A 25,061-nucleotide genomic window follows, 5' to 3' on the forward strand; every position below is an offset into this window, starting at 1 on the left:
CTTTTGAAAGGGATATAGCTTTTCATCTAGCTGCAGTACTTTGCACAGAGAACTGAGGAGGCTTTATCGATTCACGTTTGCACAGCCAGTTAAGGTACCTGAAATGTAGTGTTAGGTACTGCTAGAGCTACTTTCTTTTCATAATGTTTTGTCTGCTTACCAAACATGCTCCTTCTGCAAAGCAAGCTAAGTACGCATTAAGCTATAGGCATTGCAAAAAATACATAATTTATCCCTCTAAGGTTTAATAGATTACCTTTCTGTTTCCCATTGCTTAATGCATTCACACATTTACCTTTGGTCTTAAGCATTAGACAGAAATTAATGGTGAAAGTGGATCCTGTGAGGCAGTGTTGTTTTGGTACTTCACACTGGGTCAGATTCTGCTCTCATTAAGTCCAGCGTGGCTTCATTAAGCACAGGAATTTTAGAAGTGTCTAGATGACGTAACAAAGTAAAATTTTTGCATCTGAAAAAATCTCAGTTTGAAGTGTTGCATACTCTGCACTGCTGGGATTAATCCAGTGCAAATTCAACAGATTGTTTTCACAGAGATACCTATGAACATGAATGGGGAGCGGCAGAGAGGAAGGGGAAAGACAAATGAATATATTGATGAAAATACTAAAACTAAAGCTATCCAAAGTTAAATTCTCTAGTAAAAATTCTGCCAAGAAAATTTTCTTGGGCCTGCAAGTATCAAGTTACCAGAAGATATTCGGCACAGATCCCTTGGACAGAAAGCCTGCCATGTGGTGAGGAAAACTATTTCAGATCCAATAAGCTGTCATTTTCCAGTGAGACTTTTTCACTTTTTACACCGAGGTAGATCAACCCAGGGTGCTCTGGTGGGGTCTGTAATGCCTCTGCTGTTCTTGCAAGCCAGTTCTTCCTCACCAGCCACCCTGTTGAGCACCCAGAGCCCGCACCCACATGGAGCCCCTGAGGGCAGCGCAGGCCCTTGCTGCACGCCGGCCCCCACGGCCACAGCCTCCTGAGAAAGCGTGGCCCACGCAGGACGAGATGGCAGAGCCCACTGACACAGCCCACAGACACAGCCAGAGGGCTGCAGGGACAGGGCCAGCCAAAAAGCCCCAGAACACTCAGCCAGGCCGGGAGGGCCCTGCCCCACCATCCCACAGGCCCGGCAGCCCCAGCTGGGCCAAACGCCTTCCTTCGGGCTTGCCGTTTCTCACAGCTGACTGAACACCGTATTTCTGATATTTAGTATTCCCTGCATCTACATTGTTGCAGGCGTGACAGCTGAGGTTTGACTAACAACCAGAAACAGCAAAATTTCCAGTACTACAGAACGGAATATATCCTATCCTGTATTATTCATTTATCAGTAATTTTGTTAATTTTTTCCGCTGTGATGAAACTCTCATTTTTGTAAAGGAGTTTTCATTTGCATTTGCATTGTTCAGACTCCAACCAAGATCCTGTTAGCAAAAGCAATCATTAAGTTTCCAGCTCAATAATCAATAATCCTTTAGTTTCCAGCTTTCCTGACAATCAGGTATGCAAATTACCTGAACAATATCGACAAAATCCTTTTAAGATGTATTACAGGAGATCAGGAAGTACTTGTTTCTTTTCTGATATATAATAGCCATTTCTAAACAAATTTCTCCCTCAGGAAAATCCTTATCACTATTTCTATCTTGCCTGGAATCAGCTTCAAATGCTGTAAAACAGAAATTCTCTATGACTAGTACAAGATTTTAATCTGATCAGCACAGCATTTCAGCTACAACTGTCTGCTTATTTATCAAAGTCTCCATGCAGAGACCTGGCGTAACTTCAACATAACATGCAAGCACAGAACAAGTTTCTTTACTAACCACACTACCCTCACACAAGCAGCAATACATAATTTAAAGAGAAAATTACACCAACTAAGAGGCAAATACCACAAAAAAAACAAATGTTCACACGAATATTTCATCAAATGTGTTTTCATTACATGGACACTTTATTTGTATTTGCTGCTCATCAAACTTACACTTGATTACTTACAAAAACAACTCATAAAATGCAAACTTTTAATTAGTACAGTATTGTCTGCATCTCCACCTGATTTCTTTTTTAATAATTACTCCCAATCTGCAAATAAAAACTACACCACATGAGCCATGTGTCCCACAAATCAGTTTGAATACCAAAATTTCTCAGTTAACTGTCTATAGCACCCTGCAGACCAAGAGTTATTTGCTGAAATAATTCAGCACATAAAATGAATAATGTTGGTGGAAAAAAAAAGCATCATTTGCTGAAAGAAAATTTAAGAGCATAGCAAGAAGCTTAGCTATTTGAATAATCCATTCCCCTCTAAACTTTAAGGAACATTTATGCCCCTGCTTGAAGTGAAAAAAAAAAAAAAAAAAAAAAGTTTGAATTATTGGTCTAATCAGTTAGAGACAGAAGGGTAACTGGAGACTGTGTGTTAAGGCAGACCTGCAATGTGACCTCATGTCAGCAAGGCCGGGAAAGGCACACATGGGACAGGTCAGTCACAGCGCAAACTGTGCTGTCCTCTCCTCCAGAAGTGTGGCCACAAGGGTCATCACTTCAAAGGGTGCTGCTTATTTGCTCTTCTCAGTCCTGGCAGCCACAGTGAATGTGAAAAGAAATGAAAAGCCGATCCTTGCATGTCACCCGTCTGTCACCCATCCTAAACTTTCTTGCTTCTGACTCCATGGGACTGCATTCCCCTGCTCAGGCATGGGAATCTCTCTCTTCTGCTGCTACCTCTGCCATTTCAAATGAGATCTGCTGCTGGAAAAGAAAACTATCATGGCCAGAAAAAGACAGAGCATTTAGTAAAGCCTGTCAAGAGCTAACAGCCATGGAACGTGGCCTTCACACCAGGACAGTGCCCTTATCCAGTTACTGCTCGGCAGGGTCCTGCTTCTGAAGTGTTTGTACGCGCTGCCAAAGAAGGGTATTCTTAAATACTGTGATAAATTCAATTACGGATTCGACAGCAACAGAGGCTTCCAGCTGCAGAATGGAAAACTGGCACGGTATCACAGAGGAACTCCTCTCGGAGTCAGACTGTCCTATGGAGTCATACACATCAAACGCCCCTAGGAAGGACAGCATGCACAGTGCTCAGGAGTGCAGTGTTGCTTCTACCAAAATACGACATGCTGAAAGATGCCAAAGATGAAGCAGGAGTCACTTCCTGCAAGAGGCTCTTCTATCTCAGTCTGCGTGACATGCAGTGCATACAGGAGGGCAGACCTGAACTCCATCAAGTTGCTTATAAAGGGACCTTTGCCTTTCAAAGGATGCTGGACAAGTATTAACAGGCAGCCCATTAAAGGGAAGTGAAACCGCCTTAAAATGTGAGAACATGAAGATAGGTCAGCCGGTGAAAGGGTTAGCTTATGCTTCAGCTGAAATGTGCATCTATTTAAAAGATCCAGCCTAGTGCAGAGAGGTTATAAAAGGCCTCCAATTAAAACAGCGGGTTGCGGGTATTACCACAATATACAGCAGTATCAAACACAAGCCCAAGGGACATCTTAGCCTTCTCACACGTGCTTTCTCTATCAATAGCCAAGCTTTCAAACAAGGCTTGAACTGCAAAACACATACTGACTACCTACTTCAAAGAAGAGTTGGATCCTCAGGCGTAGTCAGGATATTACCACAGTCCCAGAGCTCCTAGACAGGTAACTGCACGCTCATTATGAATTTGAGCCTTCAATTTCTGATAAGCAGCGCCCCTACATGAGGGTAGAAGGGGTGCTGGAGTTGCTGTTGCTGGTAATCTTTCTCAGTACCAGCTGGAGAAGGCCTACCTGAGGGCGTGGCAGGCTCTGAACCGATGAAAAGAGAGGCATCACTAGAAAAAGATTATAGGGAAGACACAAACCTTCTCCTTACAAAGCAGATCCATACAGAGACCAGTATGCTTTAATGGAGATTTGACTATTTAAGCTAAAAATGCTTTCTGCGAGGATATTTGTAGATGCATCAATCACAGTGAAATGCATGGCAGCTTAAGTGGGCAGCGCTGTCCTCCATTTCCCCAACCAACCTCTTCCCTACAGCAATTCAGGAGATCCCCACTGGACCACAGCACCAAGAGGAAATGACAGTTCAAACACTGCAGTCTGTTTTTCCAAAACTGTGGTCTGTAGTAGTTGACATTAACCAACTGCTTTTCCTTTGGTTACCGCATTTTATAATTTTATGAATGAAAGACAGATCACAGCAGAATCACAGCAGAATCACACTCAATGCCATACAGCTCTAGTTGTAGAATATTTGTGTGAACAAATCGCACAAAGCAAAACAACTCAATCTTACTCATTTTCCTTAAAAAATAAAAAAAAAAAAATCCTAGCCAAAATAAGTGCGCAGAATGCAGAGAGACAGCTGAATCAAAAAAGTGTTATGTAAATCCCCCCAAAAAAAGTACAAAGCACAGCTTGGCTATTAAAAAGCCAGCCCATTCAGTGATTTCCTACACATTCACAAAAGAAAGAATGATCTGCAGATCATGTACAACAGTGTAGAAGAGAGCAAAGTAGAGGAAAGCAAAATTTCATGGTAAATAAAATCTTTTTACTGATAATGATAATGCACTGATAATGCACTGCAAAATAACATTGATTACCTAGTTACCAAAGAGTAATTAGGAAAATGTTTCAGCAAATCCTGCCCAAAATATTAACCTTGCATCTATGAATCTGTGCGATGTCAACTTCTCCATCACAATAAACGGTTTTATTTTTGATGTACACACTGACACAGCTCCTAAAAGCTAATGGAAAGTTATTTATGTGTAATTTGAAGTCTGATTATTTGAGTGTTAAATTTCCCTGACAATGCTTTATATTGCAAAGGGAAAATTTAGTGGAGAAATGGATCAACTCTTCCACATCAAATGAACTTCTCAATCTGGCGTGAAAGTCAGGCCTAAAGTTTGCTAACATTAACAAATGAAGTTAAAAAAAAAAAAAAAAAAAAAGAAAGAAAAGGTTTTGCCTGTAGATAAGTTAATTAATTCCTTCTGTATATGTTAAAATCTGACAATAAGGGATAAAGGAACTTTATATATGCCTTCACACATTTCAGAAGACAAGGAATTGAATCAATAAACAAGCTCTCTGAGCAAGATAATTTGCTACACTGTACTTGGAATTGATTGAAAATTCCGTATGAATCATTTTTTTCTGTAAAAAGAAAAAAGTTTTATTTTAAATCAATATTTTCCATATGAAGATATTGACTACAGTATATTTTGTGTCAGGCCAAGTCAAAACATTGCATTTTGGTTTGTCAAGCTCTACCATTTCATTTCAAGTTGAGTTAACATAAACTTTGATCTGGTTCAGCCTCAGTGTTGCGTCCCATGGCTGCTCTCTCCCAGGAGCTATGATCTGCAGCTGAACTACACCTTCCATGATGCACAAAGGGTGATCTTTGCTGCTGATCCTTCTCTTCAGATTAGCTCAAGTGGATGCTGACACCTTTAAGCTAGCTTTAAAAACTTGAACATTTTTTACTTAATTCAAATACTTCAAGTGGTTCCTACAGTTGCCATCTCATCTAGTTGAAACTGTTTTGTGCCTGTTATTTCAATTTTTGATTCTAAGGCAAATGTAAAGAAATATAGAGAGTAATCAAACTTTCCTCTAGGAGAAAATCATATTTGCACTTCTTTGTGTGCTCTCTCTGATTAATCTGATTCTGTTGTTATTTACACACTTTTCATACTTTATATTACTTCCTAGGCTCAGAAGAAGATGAAGAAGCTTATTCTGCTTTTGTCATTGTTCTTGGCTCCAGCATTTGCCTACAAAGAGAGTCAGAAAACAAAACAGAACTTTTCTTCAAACAATACCAGTCATAAACGACTTAAGAGAGACTGGATATGGAACCAAATGCATATCAAAGAAGAGATTGATACGCCATTACCACACCATGTTGGCAAGGTAAATAGGCTGTCAGCAATGAATAATTAGAAATGCAGGCAGCAGATGAGTATCTTGAGAAGAATTACTTGTTTGCAGTTTAGGCAGAATTCACAGAAGAAAAAGGAAATAGAAGTCAAACTTAATGCTAATGTAATAACCTGTTACAATCTTAAAATGGGCCCAGAGTAAATCAAGAATGTCAAAGGGATTCTAATTCTTTTGAAGAATACAAACAAATTTTAGAGAATGACAAGTATGGAGCACCCACAGTGAAGAAACAATTGCATTGCATGCAGGTGCACAGTTAGGAAGGAAGTCTGGCAGCTGATATACGTTGATATTTTTCTGGTAGCTTAAGATTCTCTCATTCAAAAACCTGGGAGATCAGCTGATAAAAACATATATGTTAAAAAACATATGGTTTACGTCCCCAGCTGGGACAAAAAAAAAAAAAAAAAAAAAGCTTAAGTGCTGTTTAGGAGTACTGTTACACAAACAAAAAATTTGTTTCACAAAGTGAAGGAAAATATTTTTAAAAAATAATAACAAACACTGACCTGCCTGAAAACTTGTTTTCTTCAGGGCAGTGCTTATAAAATCCTATGATGAACTACATATCACCCAGACAAAGTTCTCCCAATCTAGTCTTTCAAATTGAACTACTTTGACACTTTTCAGATAAATGCAGTTGTACGTTTTCCTCCCATGTACAACAATCAGCATCTGTCAAGGCTGTTTCGGTAAAGTGAAACAGACCTTTCTGGATCAGTGCTGCTCACTGGCAGAAAGCACAAGAGAGAGATAGAAAAGAGGCCATAGGGTACTCTCAGCGAACACTGGGTATCTCTGTTTCATTTCAGACCAATTCAGTAGCAGATTGAGGAGAACACTTTTATTCCTGGAGCTGTCCTAAATAAGAGTAATTCACTTTGTACTGTGCTTTGTGGTCTTTCAACAGTGGAATGCTTCTGATTACTTTTGCAGTATCTGTGTTCAGTGCATTGCATTTGCAGGATTGAACACTTGATAAACCCCTTAAAAAAGGCCACAGCAGCAGCACAGCAGAACTGAGTGACAGCTGCAGGAATATGCTGATATGTTTGGATTTTATCTTTCTTGACCTTGGAGGCTTCCCTTTGTACATTCACTCTCCATTTTAGCAAAGGCAATCTTGGAATTGTATACTTTTTCCACCAAATAAGTAAATAAAATCTGAGAAAGAAGGTGCAGACTATAATATCTTTGAGACAAGGGTGGGGATATTTCTCCTCTTACATCTCCGGAGTTGCAAGCTGTTCTACAGCAGCGCCAGCAGTCAGAAGCATGATTAAGTATGTCGAACGAGGAAAGAAAATTTTAATAACACGTTTCAAAATAGAAAACATAAATAAAAGAATGTTCAACAGTAAATGACAACTATAGGATAAATAAAATCCTGAATACCAAACAGCTGCAATTTATGATAACATCAGTAACAAAAGACTAGAAATTCTTGGTCAAACCCAGCAATTACTGATAAATAGCTTGCTGAAATAATAATGCTGATATAGTGCACAGAAAATTGTGGTTTAAACCCTGCTAGCAGTATACTTAGAGGGGTAAAGGTATGGAAAGGGAAGAATCGTCAGATCATCTCCCAGTTAAATAAAATAATGTGCAAAAACACTTAGAATTGGATTAAATAATATATGGAAAATGATTAATGTTTATTCCTTTTATCCCATCCTTTTTTTCATAGCATATGATCTTAGATTTTAAACTCTGTGGAGTGAAAATCTAATCTTGCTGTCATAGCCTTGACTCTACAGACTGACTATGAAGTAACTGCATGTGACTACACGCAAGAAAACTGTCAGCTATGGCAGGAATTCTGCTAAATGACAAAAAATAGAGAATAATGCTAAATAATGTCAATAGCTATGAACACAGATTTGATTCCGTAATTCTGTGAAATCTAAAAAAAATCTCCACTAAATTCTGAAAGGTATTTGCTAGCAAGAGAAGCTCAAACTGAATGTGGTGGTGCATGTATTTCAGACACAATGAGGTTAACGATTTTTATATGTAACTGCATGAACAATTTATATCTTTAGGAAATGTGAGATATAATGATAAAAAAAAATGCTTCTTAATATATAAGCAAGCACGTTTCAGTCTGGATGCATTTTTCATCCTATAACCTGGATGGCTGTAGCTACTGCTTTGTTCAGTAATACCCCATCTGGCAACACAATTCCTGAGGGCTGTTCTGGTTTCAAACTGAGTCAGAGAAGGAGAGGTCAGTCATATTTGTGTGCACCTTCTGGTAGAAACTGTTTTGAAACCAGACTCCAAAGCCCGCCTTTATCTCTTTGAATTATACCTTCTAGATCACATCGAGTGTAAGGAACAACAACGCTAAGTACATTATCGAAGGTGAATATGCCAATACCATCTTTAAAGTGGAAGAGACCAGTGGTGATGTATATGCCTTTGAGAGGTTGGACAGAGAAAAGAAAGCAGAATATGAGCTGACAGCTCTCATTATTGACAGAAGAAACAACCGGTCACTGGAACCACCATCTAAATTTATTATCAAGGTTTATGATATTAATGACAATGCCCCTGTGTTTGTACAAAAGGTATTCAATGGATCTGTCCCAGAAATGTCACCAGTAGGTACGTTCTTCCATCACTCGTTTTCCTTCATGTCGTTGGCTAAAAAGCAAAATTTATACTAAATGTGTTGTTTGATAATCCTTTTCTAGGAACCTCAGTTACCAAAGTGACAGCTGTAGATGCCGATGACCCAACAGTTACAGGTCATGCCACAGTTACCTACCAAGTCATTAAAGGAGATGAATATTTCACAGTTGATGACTCCGGTAGGTCAGATATGCAAGTGTCAAACTTCTACCTTAAGCTTTTATAAAAACACAATTTTAAGCCGCTTTCTTTCTGGACAAGGGAGATAATAAGTCAAAAATTTAATTTCAACTATAATTTGGAAAGATTTTTCATTCACAATGACACAATGCCACTGTCTGCATCTGAAAATGAACTAATAAAGCCAGGATATTAGGTACCTTGAACTAAGTGAGAAGATGAAAGGTCATTTTCTTCCCACTGAGGAAGAGGCTGACTAGGACATAATACACATTTATGTTTCCAGTTTAGCATGGATACCATTTCTTTGACCAACCAGTAAAAGAGGAATACATAGAGAAGCAGCATTCCTAAAGATTAACTGAGAAAAAATGTATTTAAAAAAATAGTCAAAGGATAAATAGTGATTACAACCCAAGAGTATTCCCCATTTTGCAAATTTGGCACACGAACGATAGGTTACGCACTTCACAAATTAGCTGAGACCTGGAGTAGGTCATTACATACAAAATGAACTGCATTTTATTGGGATGATTTTGACTTTGAAGTTTGGATTCCTGTTTCTACTCAGTAACTCATCCCATTGCCTTCCTAAACTTCTTTTGTTTCAAGTTTGTCCAGTTTTAAAAATAATCTCAACATCTCTGGTAAGCATAAAGCATACTGGTTCTTTGGAGCAACTAAATCAGATAATGAGGTGGCCAAACAAACTCTCTAGATGCTGGGGTGGCTGAGTGTAGACGTTTTTTGGCTGTTTCTAAGCAGCAAAGATCAATTTAAAGGAATGTATCAAAAATCTCCCAAATATTCCATCGTATAGAATGACTTCTAACATTTTTGGTCTTAGAAAAATATCACTGTAAAAACACTAGTTTCAGTTGAATGTGTGGCATAAGACAAAAACTTGCTCTCAAAATTAAAAGATGTTGGACATGCTACAAAATCTAATCATATTCAACATTATATTTTTAAGGTGTGATTTTTACAACCAGAGCTGATTTAGACAGAGAGAATCAATCTACGTATGAAATTATTGTTAAAGCAAAAGATGCCCCAGGGTTTTCTGGGGATTCAAGCACAGCTACAGTCATTATCACTTTGACAGACATCAATGACAACTTCCCCGTATTCAAACACCGTAAGTATAACACAAGTGATGTATTATTTGGAAACCAAAGGCTGATATGAATAAAACAAATTTACATGAGAATTCATTGTAATTCAACTTTCTTAAAAGTGAACAAAATTATCCTACATATTCAGAAGGCTTCTGTATTTCAGCACTAGCTGCATTTCCTGGGTGAAGCACACCTAGAGTAGAAAATAAAAATCAGTATTAGTTTTTGGTAACTTTATAAAAAACTTAAATATTTTGAGAAGAAAGTATACTTCAAAAAAACACTTCAGTGTTGTCTGTAAGAATCAATAATGCTAAATTCTCAATGATTTTCTGCATGTCTATAAATCAAGAACAATCTTTAACTAAGCTCTAACTTCCATGTGCACAATCTTTATGACTTGTTTGTTGATTTTTTTTTAACAGAATCATTTCACTTTAAAGTTCCTGAAAACGTTTCAGTAGGAGGAGAAGTTGGCAGAGTCAAAGTGGAAGACATTGATGAACCACAACACAGAAATACAAAATACAGTTTCGTCAGAGGAGATTACAGGGACACCTTTGAAATTGTAGCAAATCCATACACAAATGAAGGAATTATTAGACCAAAGAAGGTACTTTTCCCTGTAACAATGAAAGATGATGATTTTCTTTTTCAATGTGTAACAAGTGTTTGATTCGGTTTGGGACTAGCAGCATGGAAGTCACAGTGCAAAAGGTATTCATCCTGAAAACCCCATTCTGTAAGTTCTGCAAGAAAAGCTGGTGATTTACCAGCCCGTTTCAATTGCCAGTACTGGGAAAATCTGGGATTACTGCAGAGTGCAATGGGGACTATGTCAGATTTACAGATTACATGCTTCGGGCTCCTCTCAAACTTCAGACATTTGGATGCTTCAAAGAGTGAGTGAATTTAAGAAATGAACCAACTAACCAAGTCAAATAATCTTTCTCTTCTACAGCCAAAGAGAAACCAAAGTAGAAAATGTGCACACGTACCTGACCACTCTTCTAAAAGTGCTCTTTACAAGCTTGGCACTTGCTCCCATCTGAGCCACGGCTCCTTTACTTTCCTCAATGTTTTCAAAGTTTCCCCATTACTTCCTGCTGACTCTTTAAGAAGGCCCAGACTTTCCAAAGCCTTTATTATGGTTTGTTCTTTGTTTTTTTTAATTCTCAAACCTACTTAATTTGTACCAAGGGACATTCTTGCATTATGCAGAGCACTGCCAAGTCAAGCATTCATTGATTTTATTGATTTACAGTGAAAAAGGGGGAGGGCGGACTACAAATTACCTCCTGTAATCCTCAGATTGACATGAATGTGTTTTTTACTTCCAAGCATCTCTAACTATTAATACCAGAAACGTCATTAAGAATAAAACTTTAGCGAAAAAAAGCAACCAATGTTCCAAGACTTGCAGTAAAGTCTTTGGCCATGCTCACACTAGATGTTAGCAGCAGTCCTTCACCAAACGCAGCCCTTCCCCTGATCTGCCCAGGGCCTGGAGGAACGTGTAGTTTGCCAACTTCTGCCCTGAGGAAGAGCCCCTCACACACACACGGGCTGATCCAGAAGCAGCTCATCCTTGACCAGGCAGTGGGCAAAGTTCTCCCCAGTGTTATGCAATCTGCTTTCAGCCACGGGTGTATGTCATCATTTTAAGTATACAGGCAGGTGAGATACAATTTCAAGTGATAGATAAGCACTGCCATTTCCATTTGCACTGTCTACTCAAACAAGAACACAGAGTCACCCGTGTTAACTGTGGCTTATTTCACAGCATATGATCTCGGGGTACAGTGCATAGGGACCCAGTCTGGGAGACAAGAGACAGCTGGGGCATTTCTTAGTGCCCTAGCTCCTGGCCTTCCTTCCATTGTGGGATTCTTTTCATAATCTCGGTTATAGGAAAAACAAGGAAGCGGATGTCACTTATCACTGAATTCCCCAGCTATCACTCAGTGCAGCTATGAAGTCTGCCTGGAAGGAAAAGAAGGAAGAGGAAAATCTGGCCCTCAACCCTGGAGGAAAAGGAGCTAAACAATTTTTGGTGGCTACAGAATTATAAAAAGAAAAATATTTAAACCAAGAAATAATTGCTGCACTTGGAATACTGACCGAATCTGTTCAAAACCAGAAGTTGCTCAAGCCACTCCATTAATGAACGAGAAGTTCAGTTCAGATATGCTTCCCCCAGAGTCTAGCCAGAGTGCGGTTTGATGTTATTTCCCAACAAAACTAGAGCACACAGCTTTAATTTGCATAGGTAGCTAATGCAAAGTTTACTTAGACATGACAGAAGAAAGACTCTCTGTGTTTGTCTTTCTTCTAGCCCCTGGACTTTGAAAAAGTAGCAGAATACAGGTTTGACATTGAAGCAACAGATCCCACCGTTGATCTTCGCTATTTTAAATCCGGCGGCTCTAGGAGCATTTCAACAGTTACCATTGAAGTCACTGACGTGGATGAGCCCCCTGTCTTCACCAAGCTACCATATGAATTTAAAGTAAGGGAAAATGATCCAGAAAAAAAAACACTTGGTTCAGTTTGGGCATACGACCCTGACGCAGCTAAACGGAAAATCAGGTAACACAACACCAGCTTTAGTAATTCTATTTTAAAGTGAAGAATCTGTTAACGAGTCCAAGAATTGGGCAAGCGAGACATTGGCTCTATTTTTCAGACACTTACAAGCATGAAAAAAATACAATCTGATTTTTTCAGTCGCTGCAGCCATAAATATATATTGCAACCAACAAATACAAGCATAAGTTACTTGCACCTATTTAATTACTGCATAAAGTCACTGATAAACCACTTGAGTATTTATGGGAAAATGCATAATCTTGGATAACGTTACGTGGTTGCGGTTGTAATTTACTGTTACAATTTTTATCATAACTTTCTCGAGCATGTGATTTGAAAGGAAAATAAAACAGATTTCTTAAACAGCAAAAGAGAATAATCTGGGAAATTTTAGGATGGGTATGTTATGCTCTCACAGCTTGCCTAATTTTAGGGAAATCTTCAGAGACTGCCTAGTCCTGATATGAATGCAATTTGTTATACAGCCGTCTGGCCTTGTACTATGAAGAACTGAAGGGAAACGCAATATTATAACCCTTGTACCAACATGTCTCTTTTTAAACAAAAAAAAACAGATTTGTTCGACGAAAAGCTAGTCCTAATGGAGACTACATTAGAGTATCTGACACTGGAATTATTCAACTTCCCAAGCCCCTGGATAGAGAATTCAGCTCCTCATACAACATCACTGTAGCAGCCCAGGAAATCCTGGAAGATGGTAAGTGCTATCCATTTCCTTACTTGAAAGAAAGCAGTGGGTGACTTTACAGCAGGACTGTACCTTATCAAGAAGGAAAGCCACAACCTGACAGCTTGTTTCCACTAAGCTACGAATGAAATGGATGTTCGCAAGGTTTGCACAGCAATCTTCCAAATCAAGTGAGTGTCTACAAATAGGTCAAATAGAGTTTTAAGATTTGGGCCTTAGCTATTACAAAAACCCTTTCAGTTTGTTAAAAGGAATGAAAGGGGCATGAGGAGAGGAAGGAGCTTGGGAAACAGGCATAAGCCTGTGTTTCGAGCAAACATCCCAGCCAGCGTCACCCCCCTACACGGAGGTACAGGACCTGCCCACCAAGCTTGCTGCTCAGCACAGCTCCACTCAAGCTGGGGAAGCAAAGCGGGCTGGGGCCCTCCCTAAAGTCAGTTTTGGGGAGGACAGGCTTTTCTGCAGGGCAAAAGGTACTTAATAGTATGAACGTACTGTGCCAGTGTCCTTAGGGCCCGAGAATGATCTTGGACATCATAGCCACGCAGTCTGGGAATCACAGAGCCACAAGTAATTGTCATTTTCTTCCTCGTGCATCCTTGATGAATTAGGCCGATACAAGAGTTTTCAAAAAATAAATCTGAATCTGTCAAAGGAAAAGTTTGTGGATCTAGAAACTGTGGAAAAGTTTCTAGAAAGTTTTCTAGATCTAGAAAAGTGGATCTAGAAACTCTCCGTATTCAGCATGCAGGAGTCACAGAGGTGGAAGTGAGCAGTGGAAAGGGGGAGCTTTACAGCCCCGCGATTCCGGCTGTCTCAGAGACGTGCACTGTTGTTGCTCTCTTTTCAGGCCGTCTTTCTGACAGAGAATCACATGCCCAAGTTCATGTTATAGTCATCGATGAAAATGACAACGCTCCAGAACTTGTTTATCCTGAGGAACCCAGAGTGTGCGAAAACGCTGCTCCAGGAAAGGTGAGACAGGAGGAGGGTTTCTTCCTTAACCCTGGATTATCTACGTGCAAGCTTAAGCCAAAAATGTCTTTTAATAAAAGATAGTCCCAGTTTTCACATTCAAACACCTGATCATTTCAGTGATTTCCGAAGCGTCAGTGGTTAGAAATCTCTCTTCAGCACTTCACGCTGTTGGAATATTGACTTTCACCTCCTTGCACACATCGGCTGCGCGGTTCCTCTCCCTCCAGCCTTTTAAGTATGTACATGCTTTAGCACTGAACCCTGAAGTAAGGCAGCCCTTGCAAAGCAAAAATTAGCAGTTCACTTCTTTTATCACATGAATGTTTACACTTGACAGTGAAAACAAAACTATTTCAAAAAATTGAGAGAAATACTGGTATATATAACATTACTATAGCATTTATCAGAGTGCAAGCACCTGCATGCACAAAGAGTGATAGTGTTTGTGGATTTAGGTGTTTGACCTCAGACACAAGAACTTGTGCAGCCTACACATACAATGTTAGATTAAAAGAGACACTGCCACAGACTGGATGCACAAGGTATTATTAATTGAATCTGTTAGAACACATAAGGTATTATTTCACCTTTAAATTAATTTTTAAATTACCTTTGGGACATAATCATATATATTTTTTATATTTTATACAGCTAATGTATCCCAGGTTGAGGTTTTGGAAAAAAAAATAAGAATGTCATTCAGGAGTAGCAGTCCCAATGGCATTCAGTTAATGAGCCTCATGCTTCTAAATAAGTTAAACACTTTAGATAATATCCATTGCGGATATATAAATGAAAATTCAATCCATGTGTCTCTGAGCATAAGATTTTTTTATGCTTTATTGACACTAGATTTCATCTTTTGTTTCCCATCTGTGAATGAAAGGGAAAGACAGCTCTTTTTGAAGAGCTACAAGGAAATTACTTGCCTTGAAAGAACTGAAGAGGAACATCGTAAGATATCTTTGTCCTGCCCTTTATTGAGGGGTTATACAGGATACAAAGCCCAGCACTAACTTATATACTGTAAGCCTTTTTATCACTGGAGGCAATGTATACTGAAATTTATGACCTCTTCCATCTTACCTTTATAGGTAATCATCAGGATTTCAGCTACTGACAAGGATGAAATATCACCTAGAGGTTTCTTCAAATACTCCCTGGCCACAGAAGATAGCAACTTCTCGTTGGTTGAGAACCACGGTAATGTACCCCTGCAATGCATTTTCTCATATAGCCGAAGAGAGACACTAGGGCACAGGGGAGAAAAGCTGCAGCAATGACCTATGATTGGCCCAGCTGAGCTAAGAAAATATTTTTAAAGGCTTAACCTACTGGAAAGAAAATGTCATTTGTTGCCACCCAAGTTTTACTGGGTTCCCTAAAGGCTTGCTCTGTCAAAGGGGACGATGTACCAAATGACTGATAATCTATAAGGAAAATCAGGTAGAGATTATCACTTAATTAGATGTCGTTACTTCTTCCAGATAACACAGCTAATATCACTGTCAAGTATGGACAGTTTAATCGTGAACTTGCCAAAATCCACTACCTGCCTGTCATCATCTCAGACAACGGTGATCCCGAGCTCAGCAGCACAAATACACTTGTTATCAGTGTCTGCAAATGTAATGAAAAAGGCGACTTCACTTTTTGTGAGGAAAGAGCTAAACAAGTTGGAGTTAGTATACAAGCACTGGTGGCAATTTTTGTCTGTATCTTCACAATCATCGGTAAGTTATTCGATTTTGGTAATGTTCTCTGACTTGTGGGGATTTCATTTTTGTTTTTTCTTAACTGAGGTCCAAAGAAGCTTTGTGGCTATAAAATGGTCACAAAGGCAGAAAAACTGTAACTATTTGATTCACCTCACTTGCTTTTCTATTTGGCTTGTTAGTTTAGTTTCAACTACAAATATGTTCATTCTATTGGAAAAGGTGAGTCATTGGAAAGGTCATTGCACGTATGCATAATATACTTGATTTAGTATTACCAGGCTCACATATAGCTATAAAAAAGAAATTTGTGCTGGGGCAATAACAACAGGATTCCTGTTTTCAAAGGCTGGAAATACTTTCAGCAGCACAGTGAACTTAAATACATAAGTAAATCCATGAATTAGCAGAACAGAACTTATTTGCTCTACTTCGAATCTGTCAAAGAATGGGCAAATTCTTGCTTGCTTGAGAAGAGGCCTCCTTTGCAACTACCATGCAAGAAGCATTTGATGCCTGGCATAAGAAGATTTAGCACTTCCAGGCAGTACTATGTGACACTATCCTTTTGCACCTGTGATTCTACCTCAAGAGTCAGTTGTATGATTCCTGCTGAGACGTAACTGCTTTGAGAACATACAAATCCTACAATTCAGCAGTATCTGAAACTATTATTTTTAAAATACATATATAAAAAAAATGGGGAAAAGTACACTTCAGATAGATGAAATGCAATTTGTTTTACTTTGTTACTTCTGTTTACAATTGTTCAAGTTTTGCTTGCAGTAATCGCCTTGCTAATTCTTCTAAGAAAGAGACACAAGAAGGATTTGAGTGGTCTCGGGAGGAATGTGGCAGAGATTCACGAGCAGCTTGTCACTTACGATGAAGAAGGTGGTGGTGAAATGGATACCACCAGTTATGATGTATCTGTACTCAACTCTGTGCGCAAGAATGGTATGAAGCCGGAAACAGTGCCCTCTCCATATGCACAGGTCCAAAAACCTCCTGCAAATCCAACCTCTGGTGCTGAAAAAATGGAAATTATGATTGAGGTTAAGAAGGATGAAGCTGACAATGACAGGGATTTGCTGCCATATGACACACTTCACATTTATGGCTATGAAGGTGCTGAGTCCATTGCAGAATCTCTCAGTTCTTTGGAATCAGGCTCCTCAGACTCAGATATTGATTATGACTTTCTAAATGATTGGGGACCCAGGTTTAAAATGTTAGCTGAGCTGTATGGATCAGAACCAAATGAAGATTTTGTGTATTAAGTTCAAACTAGTCATGAATTTTCTCTCACCCAATGCAGATAGATACAACAGCCTGCCAATGGCCAAAGAAGATTTCACAGTTCTTCACCCAAGCTGTATAGGTTTTCAAACAGACCAGAAAAAATAAAATAAAATAAAATGACAGAGGTAGGGATAAAAAGAAATACAAATAATACATATCCACTCCCCAGCACTGCTATCCTTGCTGACATTTTGTTCTGTCCCTAAAATTGCTGCTCGCTGACCTAGGGTCTTCCAGGACATGACTTTTCTCCCTACCCAGATAGATCCTTCTCCTTAAAAAGTGGCTTTGTCTCCAGTGTCTCCTTCATTCCTCTCCTCCTGTACATCAACATGCTTTTCATCCATCCGCTGAAACAGAGAGGTTTGGTGGCACTGAGAATAAATGTTTTGTACAACCTCCTGTATCTCCAGCCTGCTGGTTTGCCTGGCCCTATTGTAACATCTTTATTGATATTCCCCGCTTATGCTTACCCAGCAGAGGAAAGGAGGAACATATGGTTTATCACTTAATATTAGAAATTATTCCATCACTTTCAAGAAGAGGCATGGTTTTTCCTTCTTTCCAATCTATTAATTATTCTTGCTTTATAGTCTTTGACTACATATATGAGTTACTACAGATAAAATGAGACAGGATTTTTAGATGCGCAATCTGGTTTCATCTGTCATTTTTAACAGCCTGATGATGATTTCAGGCACCTTTCTGGAGTGCTAGAATTTCTTCTAGCTAGCAGCAAAATTGTTTTTTTCTCTCTGTAAATAGGACCTCAGTGTTACTCGATGGAACATATCCTGCAGGGCAGGAAATGCGGAGATCAGGGGAATGTTAAGACTCCAATACTGTAAATCTCTCTAGATAGCAACATAGGGTCTCTCTGGATCACTAAAAAGGGTGAATAGCTTTTTTATTCAACATTACTAAAGGAATTGTATTATTTCAGGGACAAACAAAGGAAGGGCCTCATTACTGTGAAACTGTTTTGATTTTTTTCTAAGCAGGTACTGTAAAACGGGTATTTTCCACCTAGGAAAATATTGTAGACTTCCAAACCAGAATGCTTCACACCCACACATTTGTCTGCATAGAACCACAAGTGTAAGTATGGTTTTGGAGCTGCAACTAAGTCCCTGGTAAGCATGTGTTCAGTTTCTCGCCTGATGAAGAGCCACACAATGAACAGAATGAAAACTCTCATGCCTGAAGTTACCCAGCCAAATACATTTTGTTAGAAGTGGGTCTCTAAGGACAATGGCCAGTCTCTGGCTTCTGGCCATGCAGATTCCTGTTGCCTTCAAGAGGAACAGAGCCCTACTATACACATACTCAGTTTTGTAGAGTCTGTGCTAGAGCTGTATGTATTAGTTTAGCTGATTTGATTATTTAAATTTGGTAGCTAACCACGTAACACTAAACCTTTTTTTTTTTTTTTTCCTAAACCGGTGTAGTGGAACCTCACGAATTTCCTTTTCAATTATTCATGTCCTCTCCCTTCCCCCAGTTCATTTATCAGCAGGAAAGAGCAATGCACTGTAATACAGTCCCACATTAGTCCACACTATTAGAGCAAGTGGTCTAATACAATACTTAGTAGACACTAATGCATCACTATCAAATATTTCAAATCACTTAAATTTTCACATACAAACTAACAGAAAACTAAGTAGAATCCTGCCTATCAATCAAATCACTTTTGGATCAAATCCTCTATAAAGCCAATTTTGGGATGATAGCCTTGGTTTTGTTTTTAATGTGATCATTCTCTTCTGTTTTGCTTAATCCCCTCAACAGTGTATGCTATCGAGGTTCCATGTGTTAGTATATTAGAAAGAATTCTAACTAATAATACTTACAGTTTAAAGTTTTCATCAGTAATTAAGGTATTGGCAATCAAAAGGTAAAGCTAGTTATGAAATTATGTAGTGCAGTAAATAAAATATTTTGGTAAGCAACTTGCAGATAGTATTACCTGTAATCGCTGTTCTTAAGCCTGTTTTATAAAGCTATTTTAAGGAACACTGTATTGATTTCCATTGTATAGAGACGTTTGCACTGGATATTTTCTTTTTGTATTGCTGTACTGTATTTTATTTTTTGACTACATAAAAGCCAATCTCAAGTGTGGATTTTCTGTGCATTGAGTTTCACATGGAAGACAATGACATGCCGTGTACTACAGTGACCCCAACCATAAAACCACTGGTATCTTCAGCGTAAGCACTCAAATTAGACAAAAACCCACAAAAAGACTTCCTGTAAGAGACGTTTTCTCCCACTCTTCAGAGAGCTGTCAGTGAAGCTCCTGGGGAAGGAAGAGAAAAGCCCCAGAGGTGCAATCTGCTTTCAGCAGCTGGAGAGCCTGAACCCGCTGACGCTGGAAGACCCGTGCCTGCCAGCAGAACAGGATGCTCTCCGTTTCCAAGCAGATGTTTGGTATTTTAGGAGCCAGGCATCGCAGTGATTGTGAGGCACCACATTTACCGAGATCCTGCCCTTCCTTCCCACTGGAAATGCACTCCTCCTGGATGGTGGGGGACACGGGGCAGAGCCCCTGCCTGCAGGGGGGCTGCACCTGGGCCCTCTGCCTCGGTGGGCTACTGTGGGCGCTGCCGACAGCTAACACAACACAACAGTCCTCACATGTGACAGAAAAATGAAAAATGGCTAGCCCTACATTTGCAGCTTTTCCTTTCTCTGCTAATGATCACTGCCCCAATATATTCCCAAGATTATTCAAGTGCTTTAGAAAATCCCATTGATTTTCCCCAGATATGGCACTTACAAATTACAAAGCTTGGAATAAAGTAAAGAAGTTCAATTCCTTCACTGCTAATTGCCATGAGCAAACTCCAGATCAAACACACTTTAGCTCAAGTTGTATTAAAAACACAATAGATGTGCTAATTACGTTATAATGAAATGCACTTTTCCAAAGAAGGAATTTGATTAAACAGCTACTTGCAACTTGTAGCAGAGACTCTCATAAAAGTTTTCATTATTCATTTAATTAATATGCATTTTAAACTCTTATCCCTAAAAATATAAATTATTATTTTATTACATTCATACTGAGAAGTTCATGCCATTTAATAAAGGCTTTTTACTCCCACCCCATCAGAAAATTTTATGAAACAACACCTTGTGACTGGAATCCTTGATATGTACCAAAGCAGCAATGAAAAGCTGTCTGATTGCTGCCACCCTGCCCAACCAAATCAAGGGAGCTAAAATCCCCTTACCAAAACCCATTTCTATGCTTCAGAAAAAAAACAGCCATATCAGGTATTATCTGATTACAGTCCAGTATTGCTGAAGTAGTCAGTAAAAATGTAACAGCAAAAAGTGAAAATTAAGATTTGTTATAGAAGAAAAAAAGGGGAAGGGATTGTTTCTCAATCTTTGCTTTCTTTATTCAATTAGTAGGTTCTTCCCTTTTCTTCCTTCAGCAACGCCGGCTTAGAACAGCACCACAAGGGCTCCAACCAAGCTGTTGCTCAGACCGGCTTGGCACAAGCACTGTCATCCGGCCAGGCCTAACAGAGAAAACAAGTCACATAAAGCAATGCTGTTTTTTTGCTGCTAATAGATCCACCCAAATACATTTATTTTAAATGTTTTCACTCCTGACACTGCTGTGCATATGTTGTGTGCATAGGAATGGCCCTCAGTGGTAGTAAACATGCAGGTAAAACCATCATATGGTAGGATTTAGCCATCTTTGGCTAGGAGCAATATATTTATTTCCATTATATTTCAGGTGGGGGTAGGACAGAGAAGAAGAGCAACTGTAATTTTTCCTGACCTGTTCTGCATTTTTAGCTTTCTTATTATTTATTATTTTCTTATTACACTTCAAGTTTGAGGGATTAAATAAGAAAACTCTTGTGGATTTACCTTCACATACTTCCTGCAATGAAGGAAACCACCAGGGCAGTATCTCTCCCGTTTAAGGAGCTTCCAGTTTTAGTGCAACGTAAGCCATCAAGTCCCACCAGGAACTGAGTAAGAGTATGATCAGATCAAAGTGTGTGATTTATCCTAAACCTATTCCATACAAAACGCAGGACAGAAAACACCCTTTTGGTCTGCATCAGAAAAAGGAAGAGAAAACAAAAACAGAGAAACTCTTTCATGAGCAATAAAAGCCACGGATTTTTCCTGACCTCTCTCAGCTTCCTGACTTTGTTCCTGCCTGACCTGAAAGAAAACGGAGACGGAGCGCTTCCTTCCACAAGGGCTGTCCCACCTGCGTTCCCACAACACTTAACTCATCGATGCCACACAAATTGCCCTCGGCAATTCTCATTCCTCGTTTTTCCAGGCAGCCCCTCACAGCCCGCAAGGGCCGAGGCGCGCTGCGCGCCCCCTGAGGCGGCACCCGGCGGCCAGGGCGGGAGCGGGAGGGAGCGGTGGAGACGTCCTTTCGGGACAGCTTGCTGTTCTCCCTGCTCCCCCTTTTAATTGCAAACCCGCAGAACCTGACGGGGCTGCGAACCTGAGGGGAAGGCGAAGCGGCACCTTTCTCTGCCGCACGTGAGGGCTCTCCTCAGGGCTCTCCTCAGGGCGGGTCCCCGAGGCGCGCAGCCCCGCGGGGTGCCGTGTGCCGTGCCCGCCCACGGCCGCCGGGGGGCGCTCGGCCCCAGCGCTGAGCGCGGTGCGGCCCCGCCTCAGCGCGGCCCTGGCACAAACCCGCGGAGCCGTGAAGCCCCCAGGGCCCCCGAGCCCGGGGTCATGACGGAAAAGCGCGGATCTCACACAGGGCCTGGGGAAGGGAAATAGCTCTGGGAAAGGATGCGTGCTCCAGGTGTCTCCTTCAGCCAAACGACATCCTTCCCCGGCAGCCACACTGCTCAGGGCACGTATGCCTGTTTGCCAGGAGTCAAATGCTAAATCATACTGGTTTGTCACACGACATTGAAATCCGTGCTTGGTTTTGATGCTAGATATGTTGTCTAATCCTACTTCTTCAGAATATCTTTCCTTCCGCACTTGATCAGAATTTTCTCAAGTATTTCCAAATCATTTTCATAGCCAGTGCCTCTTAAAGTTGAGATTTGCTGTGAACACGTGCATTTGTGTATGAACACACGCATTATCCACCAGCTGTCATCTATGTATTATATATATATTAAAAAAAAAAAAAAAGGCAGCAAAATTTCCCCAAGTAGCCACACAAAGAAACCAGAGAAAAAAAAAAAAAAAAAAAAAAAAAAGCACTGGGAGCCTTTCAGTGACCCGCTGCCACCTGCTCCTCTGTGCTCCCCCAGAAATCACGCATGATGCAGCCTGCAGCCAGTGATTCTGTAAACCACAGGTCCCACCCTGCCAGATGGGACCTTCTCCTTCTCCTTTAGAGAACCAGAGCACACTTCGTCAATGTGCCCAGCTGCTGGTAGCTGAGGACTTCTTCCTAAAAACACAGTGGTCCTGGCAGCTGGCCGGGCAGAGAAGGCGACGCCACGTCCCCACCCAGCCCACCCCAGCAGCACCTGCAGGCAGCGCTGCTTGCACCACCTGCGCCCGCTCAAGCAGTGACATGAGGAAGCTTTGTGCACCTTCCCAGCATCGTTAGCATCAGCGTCAGTGAAGCTGCCACTGTGGTTTACCATGCCTCGCTGTACAGCAGTCAGTGGCTTCCTGGTCAAGGAATTCCTGTTTGAACTGGAGGGAGTAGGGACAGAGATGACAGCAGTGAACACAGCTGGGGAGACAATGATGCTGTTCTCTGCGTCACTCAGTGGCCACGAGTCATCCACACAGATACTGAAACTTCTTGCTAACCACTCCAGCTTTGGGTGGCTGATGACTTTCCAAATCTGAAGGATTTTGCCACCACAAACACGGTAGGCAAGCAGACACAAGAAGTGCATTGCACTCCTCACAGTACCATGCTGGAGAATGACTTGAGTTCTGCAACTGCAGCCAAGTAAGGATCCAGAGCAGCAGAAACGATCACCTTTGTGTCCAGTGTAGCACTGGGTCAGAAACATGATATGGCTATGCCCAGTCACACTGCCCTCTTGTACTTAACAGCAACGGGCGGCAGAAGCAGAAGGTAAGGCTAGCAGGGATCCAGTCGAAAGCCGACTATGCAAAGGAGCTGGCACCGAGGAACACCCCTAGAAAGCTGGCAGAGGGCTGGATGCAGGGCAGTCAGAAATACTGGGCAGCAGAGCTATGTCTCATGCTGACACAAAATCATTGTCTCATTATGCTTATTTGGCAGTCACCACTTGTCACCTCACTGCATTAACACCTTGTACAGACTCAGATCTGTCTAGCACAAAGAAGACATACAGATGCATCCCTATACCATCCCAAGGGCCCGTTAATGTGCCTGAAAGTGTTCTGAAGAAGTAACATTCTCTATTGCTTACACATTTCAAGGACAGAAGCTTTAATATTTTATTTTCTAGCAACTTCTAGGCAAAATAAATTTTTGCAGAAGATCTATAATTAAAACACGCACCCTTGCACATATTCCTGGTTCTGCATGAAGTATGGTATTATTCCAACTGCAGTTAAGAGGAACTTGTAGCCTACAGCATGAGTAGAACCTGTATTTCATAGGATACTGTGAGCAAGAGCGATAGGTAACGCAGAGAATGTGAAGGAGACTTAGAACAAGACAGCCATGTACAGACTTTGAAATTAAAATTACAATGTTAGGCACTTAAAATAAGTGCCATAGCCACACAGTATTTATTACATGCAGAAAACACTGTTGAGAATTACAGCACAGACTTTATTTGTATGAGATGCTAAATGTGAGACCAACATACTTCACATGGCTCTGTATGGGGTTTACACTTTATGGGACTTACATAAAGGACTTACACTTAGCCAGGGGACTCAAGTTTCAGTGCCTTTTCATTCCTTTAATTCTGCCTCTAAGAAACACGTTTATTTAAGCCATTCATACTACTTACACCAGACTTTTATTGCAGCTGCCCAAATTATCCTATTTCAGCCCACAACCAATAATGAAAACTCAGCTTTTTCTTGCATAGCTATGAGATTCGCTTTTTTAAATGTCTGCCCATCTCTGATGTTGTCAGCAACCAGGTTCAGAGGACCTCCGGTTCAAATCCTTTACAGTACAGGAAAGGACCCATGAAACACACTCACCTCTAGATAAAATTCCTTTGATGACAGAAAGCTCATCCCAGGACAGTTCTGAAAACCACAAAGAACAGCCTAACAGCTGAACAAGCTTTCATTTCCATGACAGCAGCTGTTTGGGCTAACGTCCAAGGGATGAGCCTTGGAAGCATTAGCACACAGAATTTAAACTTAAGAGCTGACACACTTCAGATGGGGCTAAACTGTATTCCATTTAGGTAGAGAACAAAAAATAACTTGCACAACCAAGGTTTTACACTATATGTGTTTATGGAGTGCCTTTGTTTTGATGCTTCTCAAAGGTGCCTAGATTGCATCACTATAAAAAGGACTCACTTCTAGTCATCCCTGAAGTGACAGCTGTAGCTGTACAAGCTAGGCAGAAGAGTCACTGAATTGCCCCTAATGCACAGCAACCAAGGCACTGCTTACAGGGTACTTATCTCAAACAGAACTGCTTGCAGCAGGCAATATTAAAGGGATAATGACTCAACACCTTATTTTCTGGCCTTCAATAACTGTGCTAGGAAAGGAGAGGCCTTCACACACCAGCATTCATATAAAGCCAAGTTATGAGCAAATGCTAGTTCAGAATTGCTACCATCTTTAGTTTAAGTCTTTGGACTCGCAGCTTGCAAAATCCATGAATTAACATTGTACCTTATTTATTTATTGTTGGGGCTCTGAAATACCTATATCAATCCCAAAGGAGATGGGAGAGACCCAGGTT

At 40.5% G+C, this 25,061-nt stretch overlaps 1 protein-coding gene across 1 annotated transcript in view; it reads left to right on the top strand.

Moving 5' to 3' along the window:
* Nucleotides 1-19,312, top strand: part of CDH5 (cadherin 5) — a 31,159-nt gene extending 11,847 nt beyond the window's left edge. Inside the window, exons 2-12 of the mRNA XM_084294632.1 lie at nucleotides 5,751-5,951; nucleotides 8,303-8,591; nucleotides 8,681-8,797; nucleotides 9,772-9,936; nucleotides 10,342-10,529; nucleotides 12,252-12,505; nucleotides 13,081-13,223; nucleotides 14,065-14,189; nucleotides 15,287-15,395; nucleotides 15,680-15,925; nucleotides 16,694-19,312. Of these exons, the coding sequence (XP_084150758.1) occupies nucleotides 5,763-5,951; nucleotides 8,303-8,591; nucleotides 8,681-8,797; nucleotides 9,772-9,936; nucleotides 10,342-10,529; nucleotides 12,252-12,505; nucleotides 13,081-13,223; nucleotides 14,065-14,189; nucleotides 15,287-15,395; nucleotides 15,680-15,925; nucleotides 16,694-17,187 (2,319 nt within the window). The 5' untranslated portion in view covers nucleotides 5,751-5,762 and the 3' untranslated portion in view covers nucleotides 17,188-19,312. The remainder of the gene's footprint in view (nucleotides 1-5,750; nucleotides 5,952-8,302; nucleotides 8,592-8,680; nucleotides 8,798-9,771; nucleotides 9,937-10,341; nucleotides 10,530-12,251; nucleotides 12,506-13,080; nucleotides 13,224-14,064; nucleotides 14,190-15,286; nucleotides 15,396-15,679; nucleotides 15,926-16,693) is intronic.
* The last annotated feature ends 5,749 nt before the right edge of the window (nucleotides 19,313-25,061 follow it).

Source organism: Netta rufina, assembly GCF_964035555.1.
Source record: "Netta rufina genome assembly, chromosome: 13".
Lineage (NCBI taxonomy): Eukaryota > Metazoa > Chordata > Aves > Anseriformes > Anatidae > Netta > Netta rufina.